This window comes from Pelecanus crispus, chromosome Z, assembly GCF_030463565.1.
Source record: "Pelecanus crispus isolate bPelCri1 chromosome Z, bPelCri1.pri, whole genome shotgun sequence".
Taxonomy (NCBI): domain Eukaryota; kingdom Metazoa; phylum Chordata; class Aves; order Pelecaniformes; family Pelecanidae; genus Pelecanus; species Pelecanus crispus.
In genome coordinates, this window is record NC_134676.1 from 21,944,355 (window position 1) to 21,956,338 (window position 11,984).

The 11,984-nt window shown below is 44.7% G+C and overlaps 1 protein-coding gene across 1 annotated transcript; it reads right to left on the reverse strand.

Moving 5' to 3' along the window:
• Positions 1-683: 683 nt before the first annotated feature.
• On the reverse strand, positions 684-6,181 carry PLK2 (polo like kinase 2). Its single transcript, XM_075726409.1, has 14 exons — positions 5,960-6,181; positions 5,354-5,461; positions 5,071-5,187; positions 4,749-4,878; positions 4,378-4,465; positions 3,877-3,972; positions 3,454-3,652; positions 3,215-3,362; positions 2,694-2,791; positions 1,933-2,056; positions 1,423-1,663; positions 1,194-1,323; positions 995-1,105; positions 684-875 (listed from the first exon to the last, which is right to left on the reverse strand). The coding sequence occupies exons 1-14, from the start codon at positions 6,179-6,181 to the stop codon at positions 684-686; spliced, it is 2,004 nt and encodes a 667-aa protein (XP_075582524.1).
• Between the last annotated feature and the right edge of the window lie 5,803 nt (positions 6,182-11,984).

The window sequence follows — 11,984 nt, forward strand, 5'->3', positions numbered from 1 at the left end:
TTTTAAAGTGGCATGAGGAAAGCAGACCTTGCAAGATTTTTGGTAATGCAAAGCAAAGCATGTTAAGGTGTAGTGTAAAAAGAGTGGAGAATGATGCTTCAGATTTCCATTCTCTTTATTGCCAACAGATTTCTATTTAAAATGCCAAGGTCCAAAAAAAAAAGTTGTGTAATAAATACTTCACTTTAGGCTGTAATAAATAAAAAAATTATTAACAAGGAATGCACTTTGCCAGCCACAAGTGTGGGTATTTTTGAAAAATAAGGAAAAGAAAAAAGAAGAATATGGCCATAGTTCACAGTTAAGCAGCCAGAAGCTGCTTATTACAGCTATTCCACAACAATGGAGCTCTCCCTTCCCTCTCCCTTTCCAGATGCATATTCACAGTTTAACTCCATCAGAAATGCTCTTAGAGCAAGCAGTAACACTATGCTCAGAGTTCAAGTCAAAAATATCTTTAACATCCCCATGAAGCAAGAAAAACTATGGTCCGAAGAATTCCTTGTCACACCATTTTAGTCCAACAGTAGGTTTAGACTTCTAACAGATGTGTGCCCAGCACACTAGGACAGTCCAGTTTTCGTACCACCACACATCCATCATCAACATACTAGTCACTCCACCATCTCCACTGTAGATTTCACAGTGAACAAGAGGGTCCGCTTGGTTCAGAGTCAGTCCCTTCAGTTACATCGCTGCAGCAGCATGTTCAAAGCATATTCCATTCTGTGTTTTAGTTCCAATGAGCATCCAGAAACCAGAAGAGTTGTCAGACGAAACGTTGTGGATATCCTCTCTTCATTGATGTAGGTAAGGAGGTATTCCTCACTCTGATTGCAAATGATGATTTTTGTGTGATCATGATAGAAGTTCACCTGTAAGAGAGAAGCGAGTTTCTGTTTGTATACTTTCTCCTCTCAGTTTCTGGCACTTATTGCAAAAAACACAGATAAGTATTTTGAAACATTTTCTCCAGTGATGGTACCAAACTTACTTGAAACGTGCCATCATTGAAAAGCATCATTAATGCTTTATCAGATTTAAGCCACTGCAAGAGGTAAAGCCTGGGCCTGCGTACATCTGTTAGGCTGGGCAAATCTCCTCCCTAGGAAAGGGAGCAGACACTATGTTAAGCACTCAGTTCACATTTAGTACATTTTTACAGCTCAAGATCCAGAAGGTGCTGAACTTACATCCATGAGGTTCTCTTCCATGTAGTGAGAGAAATACTTCAGTACAGTTACTTGGCTGATGAACTGTTCAGGAGCCTCTGTGGCTGAGAAGACAGAGCACTGGCCTAGCTCAGCGTAGTAGTGGACTGTCCTGTAGGAGGAGAAAAAAAGTAAGGAGATTAGAGATAAGATAAAAGCATTTCATGTTTAAACCACGCTAGTGAATTGTCAGTTTTGTAATCATTCTTACTTTTTGTCTGGCAGAAGGCTCATGTGTGCCCCATTGTTGAAAAGGACACCAACAGTGTGATCTGACAGCTGGTACCCAAAGCCATACTTGTTAGAATAGTCCACCCATTTTGTAACCCACTGGAAGGATGCTGTCAGCTGTTCTTTAGGAATGCTGTCTGCTTCTGGCATGTTCTCCAGACATCCTCGCAATACCCTTGCCACTGTGTCAGCAACGCTTCCCATAGTACTGTCTTCCAGGCCTGAAAGAGAAGGATTATTAGACTGACAAGAGCACACAGAGAGCAGGCTTTAATTCTAAACCTTTCAGTTATCTAGACTGCAATTTTAAGAAGTTTAGCCTTTATGGCTTTCCATTTTTAATTCTTCCAAAATATTGGCTGTAAAATTTAGACCATCAAAAATGGGGGGTGGGGAGGAAAGCAGCTGTTCACTTCAAGCTTCTAAGTCTGAGACATGAAGAAAGTAAAGGTGGGATTTAGAATTAGAGATTATGTTTTGCTGCACTTACATTCACTGCTACTGCTGCAGCTTCCCAAAGTTCCTCTGACTATCATCCGAATAGAGTCTCCAATCTGCTTAGTTTCTGGTAACACTCCTGGCTTCGCTACTGTTGTGATAAGAGGCTGGATCTCCTAGAAGAGACATCAGACATGTAAATGTCAAACGTAACACAAGCCAAGGCTTATACACAAGTTTTGCATGTCTCTCCTGCCTCTCAATAAATGATAAATTCTAGGGAAACTGGTATTAATGTTTCTAGCAAGTACAAAGAGCTGCTGTTAGACTGAGCTTAAAGAAGCACACCAGGTCTTTCCATTCTTTAGATCTTCAATTTGCATCTTACACACTATTAATCAGTCCTCTGCTCTCCTGCCCTAGCAAGAGAACAGCCGTGTGCAGGTCTGAACACCAAGTTGTAAGAATTAGATCTCAGCAATATACTCTTTAAGAAGTCCTAGTTAATCATGAACCGAAGACCTTTATTTGGAATATTGGGAAAGAACACCTGGCAGACAAGTTACCACACAGACAACAATGGAGTCCAGGCAGATACTATAATTATCAAAAGCCAAAATTGATAGTCTCCCTACAAAGGCTACCATACCTTGGTGAAGCTTGGTTAAGCCCTCTTAAAGCAACTCTGCTAATCATTTAAGCTTGATTATGCTGTGTACAGCCCCAGCTCTGATATCCAAGTCAAATATAATTTAATTATAGCTACTCCACCCAACTGTTATTGGATTTGAATTGAACTGCACTTGCATTTACCTCCTCTGTTCTGTGTTTGTGGGGCTGCTGGGTTATTGATGTCTTCTTCAAATCATGCCTGAGCTTGTAGATTTCTTCGTCTTCTTTAGCTAGTCTGTCTGTAGTACAGGAAAAGATACTTAACACTGCATCTGGAAGTGCTGTTCAATTACACAAAGCCTAACAAGTTAGCTGCAGAAAGCACATTGTCTCCCTCCAGTAGCTTCCTCTAAACCTGCCATTGTCTCCCAGAACACTGATGCTATTATACACAGATCACTAGGAGACTAAACTTTATAATAGACATTACAGACTAACATATAGCCAATACAGATTGTCAATATGCCACTAAGAAGCATTTACTTATGTAAGTTGGCTTAAGTTGCAGGCTATCTATGCTTATTGATAAAGAGGTCAAAACTAACCCAGGGAAGCTCTGAGACATAAATAGAAGTGCTCCATTGCTATCTCATAGCTGTACATTATTACTATGACATTGATGGCTCAGAGACAAGTTTCAAGCATAGCTACAATCCACTTACTATGTGTGTCGAAGTATCTGGCTTTATCCTTTTTACCACCAAAGAGAGCAGCAGCTGCTTTTTTGAAGAAATTTTTAGCAGGACTTGACAAATGGAAATCAGGAACAGTGTGACAACAGCTAGCAGAAAGTCTATCGGGTGTAAAGCCCTGTGGAAATGAGAGTCAAAAAATAATTTTTAGACCGAGTGCATTTTTTGGGTGGACATTTTTTCGAGCCAGAACACTAGACAGTACAAACCTGTAAGAAAAATTCATGCCGAATTATCTCATCTAAACTGGGCCGATCTTCAGGATTTTTTGATAACATGCTAGCTATTAAGTGTTTCGCAGGCGCCAAGAGAGATGAAGGCAGGCTGTATCTGGCTTCCCTTATACACCGGTATGTTTCTTTAAGATTAGTGGTCTCAAACGGGGGTCTTCCCAACAGCATTGTATACCTGTTTCAAGCAAAATAAAATTGGTTTCCTTTACACACCCACAGTACTTATCTACAACTACTGAAAAGGCTTTGTCTGTCTCCTAACACGAAGGAGAATTTCTGCACTTGGGCTATATGTATATAAAGGGCTGCAAACTGACACAGTACTGCATCCCCTTTGAACTCTTAAAAGCCTAAGCCAGTGACAGAAATATTTCATTTCAAAGGCAGCGAAGTACTTACATTACACAGCCTAAGGCCCAGATGTCAGATTCACAGCCATGCCCTTGTTTGTTGAGGACTTCTGGAGAGAGGTAATTTGGTGTGCCACATATTGTTCTGCAAATCAAAGAGGCCACAGAGCTGGTTAGTATTTCAGATAGAAAGAGGAGAGAAGCTATTTTTCACAGGGCAGGTTTTCTTCTCAAGTTTGGACAAGAACTTAGAGACTCCTAAAGAGGAGCTGTATGAATGTTAATAGTGTAGACATGTTTTATGGTGTCTTCATGATACAGGAAGAAGACTCATATCTGCACTATTCATCAGTCAGGTACCCTGCCTCTGGCATTTGCTATTATTCAAATACTGAGAGGAAAGCAGAAGTCAAAGCACAGCAGCCTGTTTTCTAGAAGGGGAAATCTTGATGCCAGAAGTAATTAGCTTTTGCTGTGGAACAGGATTTCTCATTTCTAAATGAATTTGGTTTCATTTACTACTAGACTTTACACTTTTTGATGCTCCTACCTCCTCCTGTGCTCCAGTGGTTCCAGCCTAGCTGCCAAGCCAAAGTCACCCAGTTTCAGTTCCATGTTCTCATTAATGAAGAAGTTACCTAGCAGACACAGAAATTCCAGTTAGTCCTTCTCTTGTAGGGCAGGAATGCATTTGCCACAGGTGCTGAGTCATACTTTGTTCAAAGCCAGAAGCTAGTCAAGATTTTTTTTTTTTTTTTTAAGTAGGAATGCTTAATGTCATTCCTTAAGCACTCCAAGTTTCCACTGGAAACAAACTGAGCTGATTCTATTAATTAAGCTATCACCATACAAGTGTAAATTTGTACAGTGCTGACAGGGCTGGAGGAGTATGTTTTGAAGTCGGCGAGGTGCAGAACTTACCTAGTTTAAGATCCCTGTGCAAGATTTCCTGTTCATGAAGATACTTGAGCCCTGACACAATTTGCCTGAGGTAGTATCGTACTTCTGGTTCTGTCAATACCTTCCTTGCTTTTAAGATGTGAGCCATTGACTGCAGACGGAAAACAAAGGCAGAAATGTCACTGAACATTCACTCACAGATTCACCTTAAGCAAAAGTAAATCACTGCATGGAGAAATGACAGCTAAGGAAGCCATGAAAAATACCTTTTACACATCACACATTTAAATTAGTTGCAGATTCCAGGTAAGTAAATACTGGATTTCTCCCAGTTGATGCTCACCCTTCTACTGCAGTACTCCAGAAGAATGTAAATATTCTCTCTGTCTTCAAAGTAGTGGTAAAACTGCACAACATGTCTATGATTAAGCATTCTGTGCAGCTCAATCTCTTTATCAATCTGAAGAGACAAAGGGGCGGGGGGGGGGGGGGGGGAAGCGTTGTTAGTCTTGCGTCCACAAGGTTGAGCAGACAGCTATGAGAACCATTTCAGGAAAAGGGCTGGGCAATTCAACACACAAAGAGAATCTGAGGAGGAAAAAAAAAAGTCATTCATGCACACACACCTTTTCCCTTTGATGAGGTTTTGCTACTCTGCTGTGAGGAATGATTTTTGCAGCATAAACTTTATTTGTTGTCAAATCTGTCATCTCATAACACTTGGCGAATCCACCCTAGAGAGACACACGAGAAAAAGGCAATTATAGCAGGTATGAAAGAAGTCCCACACTTAGTCATTCACCAGCTCATGTATTAGTCAAGGAGCGCAACTTCCTCTGCACAGGACAATTTGGTAAAAGGCAGCTCTTAGGCTCGTCGCCGATCTGAAGGTTTGCGTTGCGGCTCGCCCCCCGGCCCCGCATGCAACACTAAAGTCATTTTTGTAAGCTCGCCCGAGCTGAAGGCACGATTCTGCTTGTATTTAGGGTCAGAGATGAACCGGGGACCGGAAGGGTGCTCGGACCCACTGCGTCTAGACCGCGGCATCGCAGGGGCGAGTCGGACCCCGGGCAGGTTGGGGGGCGGCAGCGCGGGGCACGCCGGCACCCCCGGGGGAGAGCAGCGCCCGCCGCACGCACCGCCCGGACCGCCGCGTTCGCCGAGGAGAGCGGCCGGGCCGGGGCGCAGCGGCCGCCGCCCCGGGAGGACACGCAGCCCGCCGCGGCCATTACCTTTCCGAGCACCTTGCCGCGGCAGTAGCGCTTCCCCGTCGTGGGGTCGGTTATAATCCGGGAGACCTCGGCGGCGGGGTGGGCGTGCGGGTGCTGGTGCGGCAGAGGCTCCTCCGCCTTCTTCCTGCGCGACTCGCCGCCGGCCGCTCTGCCCGCCGCCGCCTCGCAGCCCTTGGCGCCGCCGCCGCCCGGCGGGTAGGCGATGGTCCGCAGCAGCTCCATCACCGCGCCTCGCCGGCTCCGTCCTGCCTGCCCGCCCGCCTGGCCCCGCCGCGCCGCGCTTGCCCGCCCCGCTCCCGCCGCGCTCCCGACGCCGAGCAGCGCCCCGGCTCCCCGCTTATATCGCGGGCGGCGGCTCCGCCCCGGCGCTGCGGGACGGCCCCCGGCGGGGCCCCGCTCCGCCCACCCGGCTTGGCCCGGCCCCCGGGCGGCCCGAGGCCGGAGCGCGGCCGCCCTGCCCTGCCCTGCCCGGCCGCGGGGCGGGAGCGGGACCGGAGCAGCTTCGCGGGACGGGGGGGAAACCCCGCCGGAGGCCGGGGGCAGCTGGGCCGGGCGGCCTTGAGATCGCCCTGCAAGGCGCTCCGGCTGCCGCGGCTGCTCCGCCGGCTGGGAGCTCAGCAAGGGGAACCTCGGCGCAAGGTGTGTTTTCCTGACTGGATTCCCGCTGCTTGTGAGGCAGCAGGAGTTTCTGATAGATGATCAGTGCTGTGGCCTGTATGAGCAGCCCCCTAACAAGCGACTGTCGCTGTACAGGAGGAAGGCAAGGAGTTTTTCCCACCTATGCCGAAGAGACTCCATCACAGCAGAGAGCCAGGGCCTGGTTTTTATCTCAGCGTGAAGGTGTGGCCCGTGGACTTGCTTAGACAGTGCAAGACATTGGGGTGCATGCCCCAGTGCCAAGGAGCTGCCTTGTCCCTCCTTTTGCATGGAGAAACCATGCCTAGTGACACCCACCACAGCTGTCTGACAACAGTCAGGTCTCAAATCTGCTTTTCACAAGCAGAAACATTTCCTTAAACATCCCAAATGCACACAAATTAATTTTCAAGACCCCTGAAGGCAATTGTATTCCAGGACCTCTGATCTAGATGTTTGAGTACAGACAATTCTTGAAGAGTGAAGTGCATGTATGGGAGAAAAGTTTTGAAATGTGAGATAGTTTTGCATTTCTCCCATTCTGAAGATGCAAAAATGCTGAATTTCATTACTTCCTTGGTTTGTAACACATTTCTGAAGTGTTATTTGCTTGTTGGCCCACACTAAGAATATGTCTACCTGCTTTCATTGCTGGTAAAAATCAAAGTCTAGTTGATTTAATACAAATGACTCTCACAGCATGTAACTGTATAGATTGTTTCAGTGACAGTCTCTGAACATCCCTTCAGATCTTAAAATAACAGCGGAATATTATATTTATTTTACAGTGTCAACACCAGGATGCATGCTTTATCAGACACCTCCCCCCCCAACAAAAAAAAAAAAACAAAAAACCCAACAGCAAAAGTACAGAACAACAACATTTAAGTTTCCCTACATAGGTATTGCATTATGAAGGTAACAGTTCTCAGGTGTTAAATATATTTTGGATTCTATACACTCTACTTCTACCCACCTGCAGTTTTTCACTGGACATGTGCTCCTGCATGCAGGTATCTTACTTCCTACCTTACTCTGCAAGGTCTAGTCAAGTCATGATAGTATTACTGGTGATTAACCATAGGGATAGAGGTAAAAACAAGAAGAGGGGAAACTTGGGGTACACAGGGTGTACTCAGTCCTGTACCCACTCACCCTGTAGCCTTACAAGCATTGGCTTTCCAGGCGAATATTGTTTCCCTCACACAATTTAACTTTCTCCAAAGTATTCGTTATTGCAAAATAAGTTACTTCATATAAACGTGATTTCTTGATGCTGTTTTCTGTCAGTAAGTTGCTTTGGTCTGCTGTGCTGAAAGGCGTATGGGGAAAGGGGAGAAATGCAGGATACACGTACACGTTTTCCCTCCACTGGAAAGAAGTGGTACTACACATGGTAAAAAGCAAATCTTAAGAAAAACAGGCTTTGGTAAAGGTTTAGGGAAGATTGTTGAGCGTGACTGCAGGAGAATACAAGCACATGGTTAAACCTGAATATACAAAGTGTTCTGCTAAGCAAGACTAGGAATATTTATTCTCACATACTTTGCTGAAGCAAAGTCTTTAAGCTGTGTTCCTTCTGAGTTGCAAAAGGCCATGAGGCTGCCGGCCTGCCCCATGCAGCCTGTTCAATTACTCTAATATTGCTTCTCCCACTTTGGCACAGGTAGCTTTTACCTAACACTTACCTCAAGGTGCCAAGTTTGCCATACTATTCATTGTGAGGTTTTACAAAGGAAAAGCTGCTGCAAGAGTAAGAATTTTTGACAGCATTCTTAACCCAATGATGATTGTGGTTTTGCCCTTTCTGCTTCTGAATTTGCTCCTTCATCTTTCCTCTTCTCCAGTCTTTCCACCGTCTTGGAAGTTCTGTTCTGCCTTCTAAGTCCAAATATGCACAACTCGTCAGGTAACTTTAGCTGTAGGTACTAAGTTCCATACTTACGTGCTTCAGAGGCCTCTAAAAGCTTATGTGCTGGCACTTATATTTCTTACGCTTACATCACTTACATTTCTTAGCTTCTGTGGAGAGCTACTGGATATTTTGCAATTAATATATTTCGCTTTTTCCTTCTAAAGCTGTTCTCTTGGATAAAATAACACTAATGCAAAGGCTTGAAAGTGACCCTTTCATACCTTGCAAGAAGAAAGCCACCCTAGCCATGCTCTGTAATCTCCCACTTTTTCTTCCAAGTTACATCAGCGGAGTGCTCAAGTGTACCTGCAGCCTGCACGAGAAGCTCATTTGCAAGCTAGCTAAGAGAGCAGCAGCTCTGTAGCCAGATCAGTATGCAGCACTGCAGTTACCCTGCCAAGAAACAGGGCAGACATAGCCCAACCTCAGGCTTCGGACATGCCTTCTGTCTCTGGATCCAGAAATAAAGTAAACCCTTATCCCTACAGCTTCATTTTGACACAAGTGTACAGCTTTTTCATAAAAGCCTGATTATTGAGAGTCTGGGAAGCCTGGGAATGCATAAATCCCTGGGTCAGATGAGGAATGGGAATTTGACAGTCATAAGTGGCCTAATTACAGGCTTGTGGGAAGAAGGTCTTGGCAGGAACCACTCATTCTTACCCTAACATTGGGAAAAAGAGGTGTTTGAAGACTTAAATTTCCAGAAAGAAATGCATTAAATCCTGGATGTCCAACTCCCTGCATATTACGGAGCCTTGGCACTGTGCTTGCACCTGTGAATTTGCCAGGGCAACCAAGTCCTTATGTGAAATCAGTATCAATGCCATCTACCTGGCTTCCAGACTGTCTCACAACTGAGCTACCTTCCTATGGTGCCACTAATACGCTTTTCCATCACCAGTATGCCATTCTGAGCCAATTCACTATGCTCCTACAGTCACACAGCAGCCCATACTGGGCTGAGGTGGCAGCCCATGCTGTTTTGGCAGGCAGAGCTGGCTTTTTACCTGGCTGGTCTCATCACTTGCTTTCTGCCATCAAAACATCTGCTCTCCTGCGTCAGGTTAGCTATCGACAGGACCTTGTTTTCCACTTAGCCAGTCATGGAGTGCCCTCAGCTGCTGAAATTAAGTTATGGCAGTTTGTCCGAAAAGAAGCGTATTCTACTTAAAGATGGGAAACTAATGAGCCCCATGAATGGCATCGTCACTGGAATACGTACCAACATACACCGGTGGTAAAAATTACACACTTTATTTCTAGAACATCACCCTATAGAAACTGTGTTATTAAAATTGTGGCTTTTACACAAAGTGCTTCAACGATCCTTTGTAACTTGTCAGAGGAGGGAGTAGTTAAGTCTGGAGAAACTGTTGCTAACCTTACTGTATTTTAGTGATTGACTAAGTCTTATTTCCCTTCTTGACATCTTCCCTAGCTCATCCACCTCATTTCATTCTTCTAGTTTAATCTTTTCTACCCCACCACCTCCACAACAGCCTTTTCCCACCACCCCATTTGGGTCTGTACATGCTCTGCTTTTGTGTTCCATGCTTTCCCTGTTCTCCAGGGTGCTTGCTGTTGTGCTTCCAGTAAAGTACTCATTTCATAGCCTGTAGGGTATATAGCATAGGCAGCCTTACCAAATGAAGTATAAAACACATAAAAGCTGAACTAGATACAGAACTAAACTTTTGCTCTGATGCTGCCATGCAGTTTCAGTGTCCCACCTCCCTTGCTGGATGTTATTGTCACAGATCATGCTCACACACAGGTGTGATATCATTTGTCCTCCCTAACTCAATGCAGAGCCAGTGCAAAGCACTTGTTTCTGCTATAATTAATGTATTTTCATTTCCTTTGTTTGAAGCTTGGCAAAGTTTCCAAAGACCTGAATTCTTTTGCAGTTTCATTTGAAGCGATCTACTAATCAAAAAGCAGGCAGACTACCAAGAGCTTACGGCAATCATATGTTTTCCCAGAAAAATCTCCAGAAAAGAGGGTGTTTAACCCAGTGGTCACATAGGCTGTGCTAGTTTTTGGTTCCTTCTGGGGTGCTACCAAGGTCCATTCCCACCCTGCTGTTTTGGTGTGGGTTCCCTGGGGCCTGCAGGAAGGCAGGGCTGCTGTTGTGGTGGTTATAGGATCCTGTATTAGGTCCCCAAAGACACGAAACTCTATTTCCTGGAGTTTAATGAACATCTACGTGGTCAGGATGGCTGGCTGGCTGGCTCTGAAAGGTGTTCCCCCAGTGCAAAGATTGAGTATGGGAAATAATATAGCTCCTATCAAGTGTCAGTGTCAAGTGAAGACAGGGTCAAAGAGACTCAGCTTTCTCTTATCTCTCGCTACTCTCACAGTCCTTCCTTGTGCTGCTTGGGTTGAGTAATATGACACAGCTTGACTTCAGGCACTAGCCCCTGCACTCAGGAAGTTCAGTAAGACCTTCATACAGCACCTACTTCTAAAGTGAAGTCAGACCACAGGTTTGCACATTGTGGTATTTTTCTTATTTTGTTTTTTCACAGCTTAACTTGTTTTTCTTACACATCCCAGACCAAAAGAAAGATTATACTAACGTCAAAGTTAACAGTACCGCAAAAGTAAAGGCTCTAAAGCCTTTGTCTTTACCTCTAAATGTTGATCAAAATTGTTATTTTAAACTTTTCAAGGTTAATAGTTGAGGGTGTGTTTGCACAGACAGTACTGCCAGATACATCGTTTCCTTCAATCAAATCCTCTATGGCCTCTATTTGCCCTCCTTGCAATGCACTGGGGAGAACCACTAGTGCCAACTGTATTACCCATCCATAAGAAACAGTTTAACCTAATGACTACAAACACATGCAAATTCTTCATGCAGTGTCCTGTAGGAATCGCACCCACTCTGCCTCTGCCTGCAATGTGAACAATTCTAAGTGCTCACTTAGCCAAAGAGTATCTGTCCACAAGATACTTAGTGAGATATCTTGGCACACTGGCCACCTGTTCTGCCAGCAGCAGCTTTTTCCAGATGCTGTTACAGTTTCTGCTGAAGCACTGGTGATTTTCATTATGCTGTTGAAGGCACTTGGAACTTTGTGAGACCAGGACTTAAGATACCACATGCCAGTGACAGAACAGTTATGCCCAGAATAAGCCTGCCTCCCATATAAAAAAACGCTAGGCCCATTATGCAACTGCATCAATCATACAGAAGGAACAAAGATCTGTGTGATGGTAAAGCATCATGCCCAGTATTAGAGACACTTGGCTTCAAACCTGAGAAACAATCAGAGTAGTGTTTTGTGCCCTAAAAGAACTGTCTAGATTCTTTTGCACTTTTTTTGTAGCCCTTCTCAATGCCCAAATATCTTAAACATAAAACCTCCTTGTTAAAGGAAATAATGCCAAAGGGTAGTCAAAATCTTCTAAACAGAACAAAGAGTTCACTACTTCAGTCAGTTTGTTTCCCTTCCGTCTCTCCCTTCC

Coding starts and splice junctions, on each gene's coding strand:
- PLK2 (XM_075726409.1), bottom strand. CDS start 6,181: ATGGAGCTGCTGCGGACCATCGCCTACCCGCCGGGCGGCGGCGGCGCC. Junction 5,462..5,959: donor GCGGCAAGGTGCTCGGAAAG/GTAATGGCCGCG, acceptor GTGTCTCTCTAG/GGTGGATTCGCCAAGTGTTA. Junction 2,057..2,693: donor ACAAACACAGAACAGAGGAG/GTAAATGCAAGT, acceptor TGTCTCTTCTAG/GAGATCCAGCCTCTTATCAC.